The sequence below is a fragment of the Lipotes vexillifer genome, unplaced genomic scaffold, assembly GCF_000442215.2.
Source record: "Lipotes vexillifer unplaced genomic scaffold, Lipotes_vexillifer_v1.1 scaffold382, whole genome shotgun sequence".
NCBI lineage: Eukaryota > Metazoa > Chordata > Mammalia > Artiodactyla > Lipotidae > Lipotes > Lipotes vexillifer.
In genome coordinates, this window is record NW_006780611.1 from 8,209,376 (window position 1) to 8,222,149 (window position 12,774).

Genomic DNA, 12,774 nt, shown 5'->3' on the forward strand with positions numbered 1-12,774 from the left:
TGGTATGCGGGCCTCTCACTGTTGTGGCCTCTCCCGTTGTGGAGCACAGGCTCTGGACACACAGGCTCAGCGGCCATGGCCCACGGGCCCAGCCGCTTCGCGGCATGTGGGATCTTCCTGGACCGGAGCACAAACCTGCGTCCCCTGCATTGGCAGGTGGACTCTCAACTACTGCGCCACCAGGGAAGCCCTTCAGCAGATATTTTAAATGAAGTGAACAGGATGCATTTGTACCCTCAGTGAATTTAAAATATAGCACCCAGTGTTCTGTACATGTGTGTAAGTAAATATAGCACAGAGTAGGTTTAATGTTACCAAATTAAGAGAATTATGACTGAAGTCTTGTGTGGTCCCACATAAATGCCTATATTGGCAAAGTCCAGTTTGCAGTTTTTGGCGGAGAACTATCTTGTTTTAAATCTTGGAAGTATAAAATGAAACTTCTGTACCTATAAATTGGTGTTACCTTCCAATAGTTAACTAGAATTTGGAATGTGAGAAACTCTAAATCTAGTTTATGAATAAACCCTCTTGCGTTTTCCTCCCAAGTTTTAAATTTTTTAATTTTTTGGAAACAGTTTTTAGCTTGCAAACAAAATGCAAGTATAGTACAAGGAACTTTTTTCCTGAACTATTTCCAACACTGTGTCCCCAACACCATTTAGGGTGTGTTTTCTGCAAACAAGGACAGTCCTCTGCAGTACAGCCATCAACTCAGGAAACTGATACTGATACATTAATAGTATCTAATCTTGAGAATTATATGTTACACTTAGTACTCATGTCTCTTCGTTCTGAAATAGTTCTTCAGTCTTTTACTGATTTTCATGACCTTGGCAATTTTGAATATTATGGGTCAGTTACTTTGTAGAATTTCCCTCAATTTGGGTTTGTCTGATATTTCCTTAGGATTAGATTTAGTTTAACACATTAGTTGGCAGGACTATCACCTCGCAAAGTTTTAACATAAATTACACTGTTAGGACTGTGTTTGGATGTCACTCTAAATATATTCCTGGATGCTGCATTTTGAAACTTAGGAAAAACACAGTTTAGGAAGTCTGGTGCCTGCATTAAAATTTAACTGCAAAGAACTGGTATTTGATTACTGTGCTCTTTCGAAAAGTTTTTCGGTAGAATAGAATTTTAAAGAATTTTGTCCGGGCTTCCCTGGTGGCGCAGTGGTTGGGAGTCTGCCTGCCAATGCAGGGGACATGGGTTTGAGCCCTGCTCCGGGAAGATCCCACATGCCACGGAGCAGCTAAGCCTGTGTGCCACAACTACTGAACCTGTGCTCTGGAGCCCGTGAGCCGCAACTGCTGAGCCCGTGTGACACAGCTGCTGAAGCCCACGTACCTAGAGTCTGTGCTTCGCAACAGGAGAGGCCATGGCAATGAGAGGCCCGCGCACCGCAGCGAAGAGTGGCCCCCGCTCGCCACAGCTAGAGAGGGCCCGCGTGCAGCAGCGAAGACCCAACACAGCCAAAAATAAAATAAATAAAATAAATAAATTTATTAAAAAAAAAGAATTTTGTCCTGTTTGTATGCTTGTTCCCTATCATTAAACCATTTCACTTTGCTGAATCGCGTAGTTAGATGTTTTGGATTCTGTAATGATTTAATGATTGGCACATGGGAGCTATTTTTCCTTATCGAAGGTACTGAGTAACTGAAGTTTTTTTTGTTACTGTCACATTAAACAGAATGGGAAAGGTACACATTTTTCTTAATTGAATGGTACATACAGGAAATTGCAAATTTTGTTTCTCATTACATTTGTTAGTTTGCATTTATACTTTTACTTCATGTTGGCCTTATCAAAACATACTATTGAGTGAATAGGCAAGCCACAGGGTGGGAGAAGACATTCGCAACTTGTAAAACTGACAGAACATGCATATGCGGAATATACAAAGAACAACTACAAACATGATAGACAACCCAATAGAAGGCTGGACAAGAGGTGAACTTTACAAAAAAGGTTTTTAAAATGGCCAGTAAATGTATGAAAAGAGACTCAAATTACAATAAGATACCACTACACACCTGTTAAAAATGGTAAAAATTTAAAAGATGGTAGCTAAGTAGCTAAGTGTGGAATCAGGGAGAGTCATACCTTATGTCCAGAAATCCCACCCAACTGAAATTAATGTGAGCATGGCTCTGATAACTCTAGTTATAAAGAATCGACGCTTACACGTGTTTTGGACTAGGTTCCTTTCTGTTTTCCAAGTTAACATATCTTCATTTTACATAAAAGTTAATGGCCTCTTTTTTTTTTAAGGCACATGTTAAGTCTTTGTGATCTCCAGCTCTCACTATTGTGGAGTGCTCTTAATCCACTGAATTTTTTAATCACTGGACTGTTGCATGTAGCCCTTATGCTTAGAAGGAGCATATAACACTAATTCTTCATCGTCTTATTTTTTCCTTATTTTTAAGTTATTTATGTATAACTCATTTCGTTGCCCTGGAGTATTTGGGAAAGAAGGGCTTGCAAGGCCTAGAAGAAATTTTAATGGGTGAAGTTTAGAGGTGATAAGGAGAAAATCTTCAGTGTGAGGGGCATATGAATATAACCAAGAAGAATCCTTGTAGGTACTAGTCAGAGGAAACAAATGTTTTGAATTATTACACTGTGACTTCATATGGTTATTTTATAAACTGCCTATTTGAATTTAATTGAGCTATTCTTACTAAATGTCAAACTTTTGATTCAAAAATTCAAAGTTTTGGATTCAAGTGTATCTACTGAACTCTAACAACTTGTACTAATGATTTTGTCATTGCATGTTTCTCTACCTCTTTTCCTTTTTCTCTGGGAATGGGCAGAGAAGCTATATGATTAAGTTTACTAGACTATTGAGACAAGGAAAGGGTTAGATTTTTATTAACCAGTATCCTAAAAGTAAATAAATTTTTAAGCTGAAAGAAACTTACAATACTGAAGCATTCAAATGAGTTTACCCTTAAAGGTTTGAAAAGGTAACTATTTAAATATGTAACCTTTTTCTCAGCATAAATAAATGTTTCTTGGCTTACTGAATTTTAGTTTTCTAAACAAATATCTTTTCTTTCATCTTTCTCAAGCATGGGGGGTAAAATACCACCTGCTACTCATAAAACTAAAATGGAAGGAAATACCAAGGTAAGCTATGAATTTCATTTGTATGTTTAGTGATAAAATACAATAAGGTTTCTTAGGGATGTTTGTCACCTGCCCTCAAATTGCCGTTCCTGATTTCCCAAGTAAGATCTTTGTAAATTTCTATTTGGACATCAAATCTCTATAATCTGCTTTAACACTGAGAATGTGGGGTTGAATGTTCACTATGTTGTATAGAGTAAGTGAGAATAAATGCTGGATATATGTTATATGCATGACCTGTAAGTGGTAAGCTCTGTGACTATGTGCATTTGTAGTCTTCATCTTTATTTATTATTTTTAACCACTCAGTGCTGCTTGTGGGATCTTAGTTCCCTGACCAGGGATTGAACCTGGGCCCACAGCAGTGAAAGTACTGAGTTCTAACTACTGGACTGCCAGGGAATTCCCATTCATCATTTTTGGTTGTTTGTTTTTTAGCACGTAGCATAGTGTTTTTGTAGGTACTTTATTAATATTAGGAAAGTAAATGAAAAACAGCCCAAATTAGTTACTCTCAATTTTTTCTGCTCTACCACCTGAGGGATATTTCTGAGTGTGGTTCATGGAGTTGCTTTAGCATATTTGCCAAAAAGGTGTGTACAGACAGGAGGTTGCTGGTATCTAAAGTTTAGAGATGAGGGTGGGGGAAGATGTACTCTTAATGCTCCCTTGGGACTTCCCTGGTGGCACAGTGGTTGAGAACCCGCCTGTGAATGCAGGGGACACTGGTTCAAGCCCTGGTCTGGGAAGATCCCACATGTTGTGGAGCAACTAAGCCCGGGAGCCACAACTACTGAGCCTGTGTGCCACAACTACTGAAGCCCATGCACCTAGAGCCCAAGCTCTGCAATGAGAAACCACTGCAATGAGAAGCCCATGCACCACGACAAAGAGTAGCCCCTGCTCGCGCCACAACTAGAGAAAGCCCGTGCACAGCAACGAAGAAGACCTAATGCAGCCGAAAATAAATAAATAAATAAATTATTTTTTTAAAAAAAGAATGGTCCCTTTGGAATTCCTTTTTCTCCTATTTTCTGCCTTCATGTCTGAAAGGTTTTCTTAGAGTCTTCTGACTAGCTGTCTTAAATTGATAAGAACATTTGCTGTTTTATTATTTAGCTTATCTTTGAACAGTGAAATGGGAGAAGTTAAGTAAAAGCTTCAGAAGTAGTGATTCTTTTTTTTTGGTGAGTCAGTTTTCAGAGTTTGGTAGATTCTGAGCCCTAGGTAAGATATTTTGCCATGTGATACATGTGTGAAGACAAAATTGTATTAACTTATATCTCTGCTAAAAAATTTTTATTTTGCAAAAGTAGTATGTGTTTGATTATGGAGAGTTGTGGACTACAGTGCCTGTTAAGGGTGTTACATAATATGTGGTATATCCACTTTATTAGCGTCCTAAAATCCAAAATTTTAAAAATTCTAAAACTCATTTTCTAAATGGTTTGGATGAGGGACTGGACCTATACTTACTTACTTTATTTATTTTTATTTATTTATTTTTTTGGCTCCGTTGGGTCTTCATCGCTATGCGTGGGCTTTCTCTAATTGCGGCGAGCAGAGGCTACTCTTCGTTGCGGTGCATGGGCTTCTCATTGCAGTGGCTTCTCTTTGTTGCAGAGCATGGGCTCTAGGCGCTTGGACTCAGTTGCAGCATGTGGGCCCTACAGCACTCGGGCTTCAGTGTTGTGGCACGTGGGCTCAGTAGCAGTGCATGGGCTCTAGAGAGCAGGCTCAGTAGTTGTGGCACATGGGCTTAGTTGCTCCACTGCATGTGGGGTCTTCCCGGACCAGGGATCGAACCTGTATCCCCAGCATTGGCAGACGGATTCTTAACCACTGTGCCACCAGGGAAGTCCCTTTAATTTAAAAAGAGAAATAAAAATAGAAAACAAAAGCTAGTTTACCAAAACAAAACAAGAAAGTGCATCAACAACTGAAATACAGTGTATCTGAATAGTTTATACATAAATTGGTATAAATTAATAGCATATATGTTGGGTGTGTTATTAAATGCTGATAGCATTGTTTGCCTTCCTTTTGCTAGGAAGAAAAAACAGATAGTAGGAAGGCGGAGGAAAACATAAAGACAGACGAACCATCAAGTGAGGAGAGTGATCTAGGTGAGGAGATGGTAGTTAGTTTGTATTTGATAATCTCATGATATGGTCCTGTGTTGATTTTTACTAAATTGACTAAATCAGTGCTATCTAATAGAAGTATAATGTGAGCTACATATGAAATTTAAAATTTTCTAGTAACCACGTTTTAAAAATTTAAAGCAGTTGAAATTAATTCAAATAATATATTTTAAACAATATGTAAAATGTTGCCGTTCCAGCATGTAATCAATATTAATGAGCTGTTTTCCTTTTTTCATACTAGGTCTTCAAATCCAGAGTATTTATAGCGTATCTCAATGCAGATGTTACATTTTTTAATAGAAATCCTTGATCAGTATTCAGACTTCATGAAATTTGTATTTGAATAAGTTGGGTCAGATACCCAGGTTTTTCTAGACATATGTAAAAGTTTTCCAATAAATGAATCAAGTACCAAAAATTATTTTCCTTTAGTACCTGCATCTGTGTTAATAAAACTGGTTCAGTTTAGAAGAACTGATGTCTATGCCATGGGCTTGGGGTTTTGTTTGTTTGGTTGGTTTTTTAGACTGAAAACTGACACATTTCTTCATAAATTTGGAGGTCCTTTGAGAATATAAATATATACCCCAGTTATTAATTGGGCAGTCTCTTAATTCACAGAACCTCTCTAAAAGCTTAAAAAAAAAATACTCATTTTCAAATTTTTTTCAAATTTTGAGTCCGTTGATCTTTGGTATGTTAGAAAGGGTTTGTTGTTTGGGGGCTTAATCAGATCTTTTACTTTTTGTAAAATTTTTTTAGTCTTACAATTTTCTAACAATTACCATGACTAATATTTTTTTAAAAAATTAACTCCATCTAAAAGCATTTTGTGCAGGAATCAAGCTCTTTTATAATTAGAAAAAGTTACAAGCTCAGTTCCTGTTAAAAATTGATTAAAAATTCGTTGTTGGATGTTAATTCTGATTTCAGGTAGCCAATTTTAATTTCATTCTTTTTTGACAGTTGAGAGGAAACTGCTTTTATCAAATTTACTCTTTGCTAAAAATGTCTCCTAATGTTTATTGTTTAAAAAAATTTTTGATATATAACAGTTACTTTGTTTTGTTTATACAGTTGTCCATCATGAAGTTTGCAGCATAGCTCTTGGTAGTGCTATCTTTGGGGGTCAGTTCTGTAAGAATAGTATACTTTTAGTTTAAAATTTATCCATACTGTGTTTTCAGAGGCAGAAAATGGTAAAATTAAATATTTTATCATGATTTACATCAGAATATCACTATAACTTGTGCTATCTGCATAAAATATTTTTTTAAAAAACATTATAGTATATTGGTGTGTAGAACACTATTTCAACTGAATCAGTTTGTTGACACTGACTAAATCAGTATGTCTGTGTAATATGTAATAGAAATAGGAACTATGCACTTGCCAGAGTACCTACTACAATATGATAATAAATACCTTGCATTATGTGACTATTAAAATGAAATATAATTTTACGAAAACAATAAGATTGTGTTTAACAGGGAAATATTTTACAGTGTACCAGTTTAAATAAAATTAACAAAGTAAAATATTTAAATTAATCTAGAGTAAAATGTTCAGTTCATTAGTTGCACTAGCCAAGGTTAATTAATTTTTAATAGCCTCATGTGGCTAGTGGCTACTATATTGGATAGCCCAGGTCTTATTTTCATTTTCTTAACTTCAACAGAAATTGACAATGAAGGTGTGATTGAACCAGACACTGATGCCCCTCAAGAAATGGGAGATGAAAATGTAGAGGTAAGTTCAATGGCTTATTTTCTGCTTGCTGCCAGGAATGTGAAAGCCTACCTACTGTAATAATTTTATGACATATCTATTCTAGGAAAAGCGCAAGTTGAATCTTTCTCTGACTTAAGGCATCTAGGAAAGCATTTTATTCTTTAAAATATTTGTGAAAATTCCCTTTATTTTTAATCATAGTCTTAACAATCTCTGAAATACTTGTTTTCTGTTTACTGATTTCAGTTTGCATCTGGTTTGACTGCTTTTGAGACCATAGAGTTCATCTAACATTTATTTCTACAAGTGGAATTGCCTGTTAATGGGATATCTATCGCCAGTTTTCTAAAATGGTTTTGTCCCAACAAAAGATATTGCCCTCAAGGTGGTGAAAATCGGTTCTTGGGAGGGGGGCTTGAAAAAAACTTCGGTGTTACAATGGTTAGTGGTACTCCAAAGGTCATAGCACATTCACATATATGCACTATATCTGCAGTATTAAAATGGAGGGGGTGAGAAGTAAGAAAAAATTACCTAAAAAGGCTCTTTGGGGGTTGATAATGAAACAAAGCTTGAGAAACATTGTAATATACTAATTGCAGTTTAAAAGATTGGTCCATATTCTCACCAGTTCTTGATATTGTCATATTTCATCTTTGCCAACCTTACTGTGTGAAATGATATGTCCTTGTGGCTTTTAAATTTGCATTTTCCTGATTTCTAATAAAGTTGACATATTCTCATGTTTATTGGTTATTCACAGGTGCTTATGAAGTCTTATTCTGACTTTTCCCATTTTTTTTTTTTTTTACTGGTTCATCTCTTTCTTGCTGATTTTTAAGTTCAGTTTATATTCTACTAACAGTTGATGCCAACAGTTGGTCGTCTGTGTGCTCCACATTTTTTTCTACTAGTTTGTGGTTTCTCTTCACTTTCTTTACATTGTCTTAGTATGCAAAGTCTTTTTTAAAATATTTTAATTTTATTGGAATATAGTTGATTTACAATGTTGTTAGTTTCAGGTGTACAGCAAAGTAATTCAGTTATACATATACATCTATTAATTCTTTTTCAGAATTTTTCCCATATAGGTTATTACAGAATATTGAGTAGTGTTCCCTGTGCTGTACAGTAGGTCCTTGCTGGATATCTATTTTATATACAGTAGTGTGTGTATGTTAATCCCAAGTTCCTGATTTATCCCTCCCCCCATACAAAATCTTCTAATATAGTTAAATTGAAAGTTCTTTTATATGCTTTATTACCTTAAGGTTATAATTGCTGTAATATATTGTTTTTTTCCTTCTGAAAATTTTATGTTTGCCTTTCACCTTTAACCATCAACACCATAATTGAAAAATCCTTTTCCTCACCAATGCCAAAATACACGGTTTCTGTATATGTGTGGGTCTGTTTTGGTGTTTTCTTGTTCTACTTGTCTAATTTTTTTCCATGCAGTAATGACACATTGTTGTATTTAGCTTTATATTAAGTCTTGTTATCTTGTAGGGCAAGGACCCCCAACTGTTTAGGAGTATTTTTGGTTGCTATTGGCCCTTTGTTCATCCATATAAATTTTAGAATCAGATTGTTATCCCCACTCCGTTAGAATTGCATTAAACCTAAATTAACAAATGGAGAAGCTACATCTCCTCATTGTTGAGATTGTCCATGAATGTGATATCTGTTTTATTTTTAGGTCTTTTTTAATGTCTTTAAATAATTTAACTTTTTCTCCATAACGAATATACTTTGTCAATATTTGTTAAAAAAATTAATCTTGTTCTATTTATTGATGGTGCCGTTCATCTCAGTGTGTCTCGGTTTATAATACTTTTTATTTATCCTACTTGGGATTTACTGGGCATCGTAAATCCTAGGGTTAACTTTTTTTAGCTCTGGAATATTTTCAGCTAGTATCTCTTTCAAAAATGGCTTCTTTCCCATTCTCTCTACTCTCATTCTGGAGCCGTAGTTAGATACAGACTTTTTCACTATGAAGTTCCATCTCTTTATCACTGACAAATTATGTATGCTTTCTTTGTCTAATCACCTGTTTCATTGATGTTTGAGTTTGAATGATTGTTTTTCATTTTGATACTTTCTCTTTGATTCTTTTTAAAGACCACTTGGTTATTTTAAGTCTCTTGCTCCTTACTCATTTTCAGAACTTGCATTTATTTTCTTAAACACATTAAATTCTTTATCGGACTGTTTTGCTGGTCTTATTCTCCTGTTATTTTTCCTGACTCTTGCTCATTGAGGTACTTTGTTTATTGTAGTTTGTGTGTGTGTGTGCGCATGCACGCATGTGTGTGTTGCCCATGAGTTCTTGTAAACTTTACCTGTGGAAAGGTTTTGAGGCCTGAGTAGAAGGTGTGTTCCTCCAAAGAGAGAGATGTTTGCTTCCATCAAGACGCTGAGTTGGTGCGACCAGCTCAAGGATCACTTCAGATTCTCAGCATGGTTTTTTCATTGCTTATTTAACTACAGAAGTAATGTGAATTCCAGTGGAAAGGCTGGCTTGTGGTTATGAATTTTCAGGGGAGATTTCTTTTTCTTCTCTCTATATAGGTTTCCCTCTTTGGGACAGGTTTATTTTTGATATACCATTATGCCTGCTGGTATAGGCATTTGGGGTTCCAGATTTGTTTTGGAGGATGTCTGATTAGACAACATACATTTGTTTCACCTGAATCTAGACTTTGTTTCATATGTCCTGCACTATCTTCAAAAACAGAATTGCAAGGTCACCCAGTTTGACACCTTCCACAAGGGTGATAGCAGATGGAGCACTTGGCACCTGGCTGGATTTCAAGCCTTCACTTTATTTTGTTGTTTGAGGATTTCTACATTCTTAGGCCAAAGATGGCTTTTATTGATAAAAGGTATGTTTTAGACTTGTTCAGAGTATCATGTGCATCATATTGCCATAAACTGAAGTTGTCTTTTTGCAAATTATCCTGGCTCTGTAGGATGTCTTACTATGTGGAAAAGTGTTTTCCTTTATTCTTTTAAAAAGTTTTAGTTTGTCCAAAACTTGTAGGGATTTTTGTTGGAAATGCTTTGAATTTATTGAGTAACTTGGGGGTAGATTGATACAGTTGATAATATTTTCATGAGCATGGTATATATCTGTGTCCTTTAATAGAATTTTATCTTTTCCTCTGCTCCCTCCCATGAAAGTCTTGTGTGCTCTTAGAATGGTATCTTGTTCTATTATATTTTATAATTGTTGCTGATGTGGAAGAACTCTGGGTTTGTTTTTTATGTTGCTCTTGTATTCTCTTGTCGTTCTCTTCAGTAAAGAGAACTTTACTGAATTGTCATAGTAGATCTAACAGCTTGTCAGTTCTATTAGATTTTCTAGGTATGTGTATAAAGACAGCTGGTATTTTCCTTCCAGTTTTTAAACGTATCAAATCATTTTCTTAATGATAAGCCAGCACCTTCAGTAATATTTTACAGTGATGGTGATAGAGTGGAATTTTGTTTGTTAAAGAAATCGCTTCTGGTAGGACGTTTGCTATATGTTTTTGTTATTAATAATCATTGTACTGTCAGCATCTTGTATGGTGTTTGTTCTGTCTAGTATAGGTGCTCAATAGATGTTCGTTGGACCAAAAGAATGAGACAATTCTAAGATTCAAGCCTCTTAGGAACTAGCTTTTCCACTTGTGGGGAGACTGGGTTTTAGTACAGGTATACCTCCAAGATCTCATTGTGAGTTAGGTTCCAGACCACCGCAATAAGGTGAGTCACACAAATTTTTTGGTTTCCCAGTGCATGTAGAAGTTATGTTTACACTATGCTGTAGTCTATTAAGTGTACAATAGCATTATGTCTAAAAAACAATGTACATACCTTAATTTAAAAGTACTTTATTGCTAAAAAATGCTAACCATCTGAGCCTTCAGCAAGTCATAGTAGTAACATCACAGATCACCATAGCAAATACAATAATGAAAAAATTTGAAATACTGGAAGAATTGCCAAAATGACACAAAGTAAGCAAATGTTGTTGGAAAAATGGCTCCAGTAGACTCACAGCATTGCCAGAAACCTTCAATTTGTAAAATTTGTGCTGTCTGCCAAGTGCAATAAAACAAGCTATGCCTATACTTGTGAATAACTAGAAAGGATTTGGTAAAAACTAGGGCAGAAAAACCTCAGATCGGGATGGAGGGAAGCAAAAGTCATGTCTAGGGCAGAGTATAGGGAATGAAATTTATTATTTAGTATGAAAGTTTAAAATGTATCCTGTAAGATTTCTTACTAATCCTTTATTATGATTATCCTCTTTGTTCCCTTGAGACCAGAGAAAAATGAGTGGAAATGGGGTTGTGACTACCACATCCCTAAGAAAGTCCAAATTGTTTCCTCCTTCCCATTGCTTTTCTTCTACTACTTAGTTGATATTCAATTTCCCCATAGATAACTGAGGAGATGATGGATCAGGCAAATGATAAAAAAGTGGCTGCCATTGATGCCCTAAATGATGGTGAGTGATTTTTTTTTTTTTTCTCTTTGCTACATTTCCTATAGTAGTCTGAATATTCTCTTCTCTACTTCTCTGCTGCAGTAACTGTTAATGGTGGGAAACTGGAAGGGAACTTAAATTTATTGAGTTTATGGTACTGGAGAAGAAAGCTTTGTCCTCCACTCACCCCTTTCCCATTAATAAAGAGGCTGAAATCACTCAGGTATCAATTATCTTGCCTCAGGGCATGTACAGATCCTGATTGTAACTCAAAGATTGTACTTTCCTGACTATAGTCTAGTGTTTCTCCACTGACAAGAGGCTTTGGAACCTTCTTTATAATAAAAGCCTGATGGGAAAACCTGAAAAAAAATAATAATAAAAGCTGAAAGGTTTTCCCCAAAAATGGTATTAGATCAATGATCCTCGACTTTTTACATTGTAACACCCTTGACAAATATTGTCCATCGATACAACACTCTTGTTCTAGTTTCTGCATGTTAGAACCCCTTCAGAAAATCCTATCAGAGTGGGAGAGTGCTGGTAGTATTATTATGTTTAATTAGTTAAAATTTATAAGAACTAATTGTTAACTTGGGTACTGTGCAAATACCTTTATAGCTGTGTGGTGTAGTGTGTCACATGCCATCATTGAATAGATGCTATTATATAATGCTGTTGTGCATTTGTACTTCATCCTTAGACTTAGAAGATGACTAAAGTTTTATTTTAGAATGAGTTCAGTATCGATTGCTGTTCAGGTTCCTTTTCATTGTAATCCCACCACCTTCTTAGCTTAAGTCCTTATATGTTTATACTATTGCAGTTACCTTAATAGTTTGTCTACTTGACATGTCTCTACTTCATTGCTTTCTATTCACTGCCCCTAGATCATTCTTATTTAGAACTCGTTTTTATTGGTACACACTCCTTTGCTTGTAACCTGTCACTAACTTTTGCATACATTTTGAAGCTCATCATAGCATTGGACCTGCTAGAGTCAGATCCTATATTTTGCCTTCCCAGCCTTAGTCTCTTTGAGTATTAACCTTCCATTCCAGCCAGACCTCACTTTCCTAGAATGTTCCTTTACTTGTGCTTCTCTGTAAAGCTCTTCTTCACCTATTTCAACTTTTAAGTTGTACCCATCAATTCATCCCAGCCACTTCTCTTCCTGACCATTCCTTTTCCACACTAATCTTTTCTTAATTTCCCTACCACCTAAGATTTCTATTTACCTAGCATATAATTGTGCCTTCTACATTCCTG

The 12,774-nt window shown here is 35.7% G+C and overlaps 1 protein-coding gene across 2 annotated transcripts in view; it reads left to right on the forward strand.

The window, feature by feature from the left end:
• ST13 (ST13 Hsp70 interacting protein) overlaps positions 1-12,774 on the forward strand; it is a 26,840-nt gene that overhangs the window by 3,121 nt on the left and 10,945 nt on the right. Inside the window, exons 2-5 of one of the 2 annotated variants that reach the window (XM_007453981.1) lie at positions 3,090-3,147; positions 5,198-5,273; positions 6,973-7,043; positions 11,460-11,526. In XM_007453981.1, coding sequence (XP_007454043.1) covers positions 3,090-3,147; positions 5,198-5,273; positions 6,973-7,043; positions 11,460-11,526 — 272 coding nt within the window. The remainder of the gene's footprint in view (positions 1-3,089; positions 3,148-5,197; positions 5,274-6,972; positions 7,044-11,459; positions 11,527-12,774) is intronic. The other variant, XM_007453982.1, reaches the window with a different exon arrangement.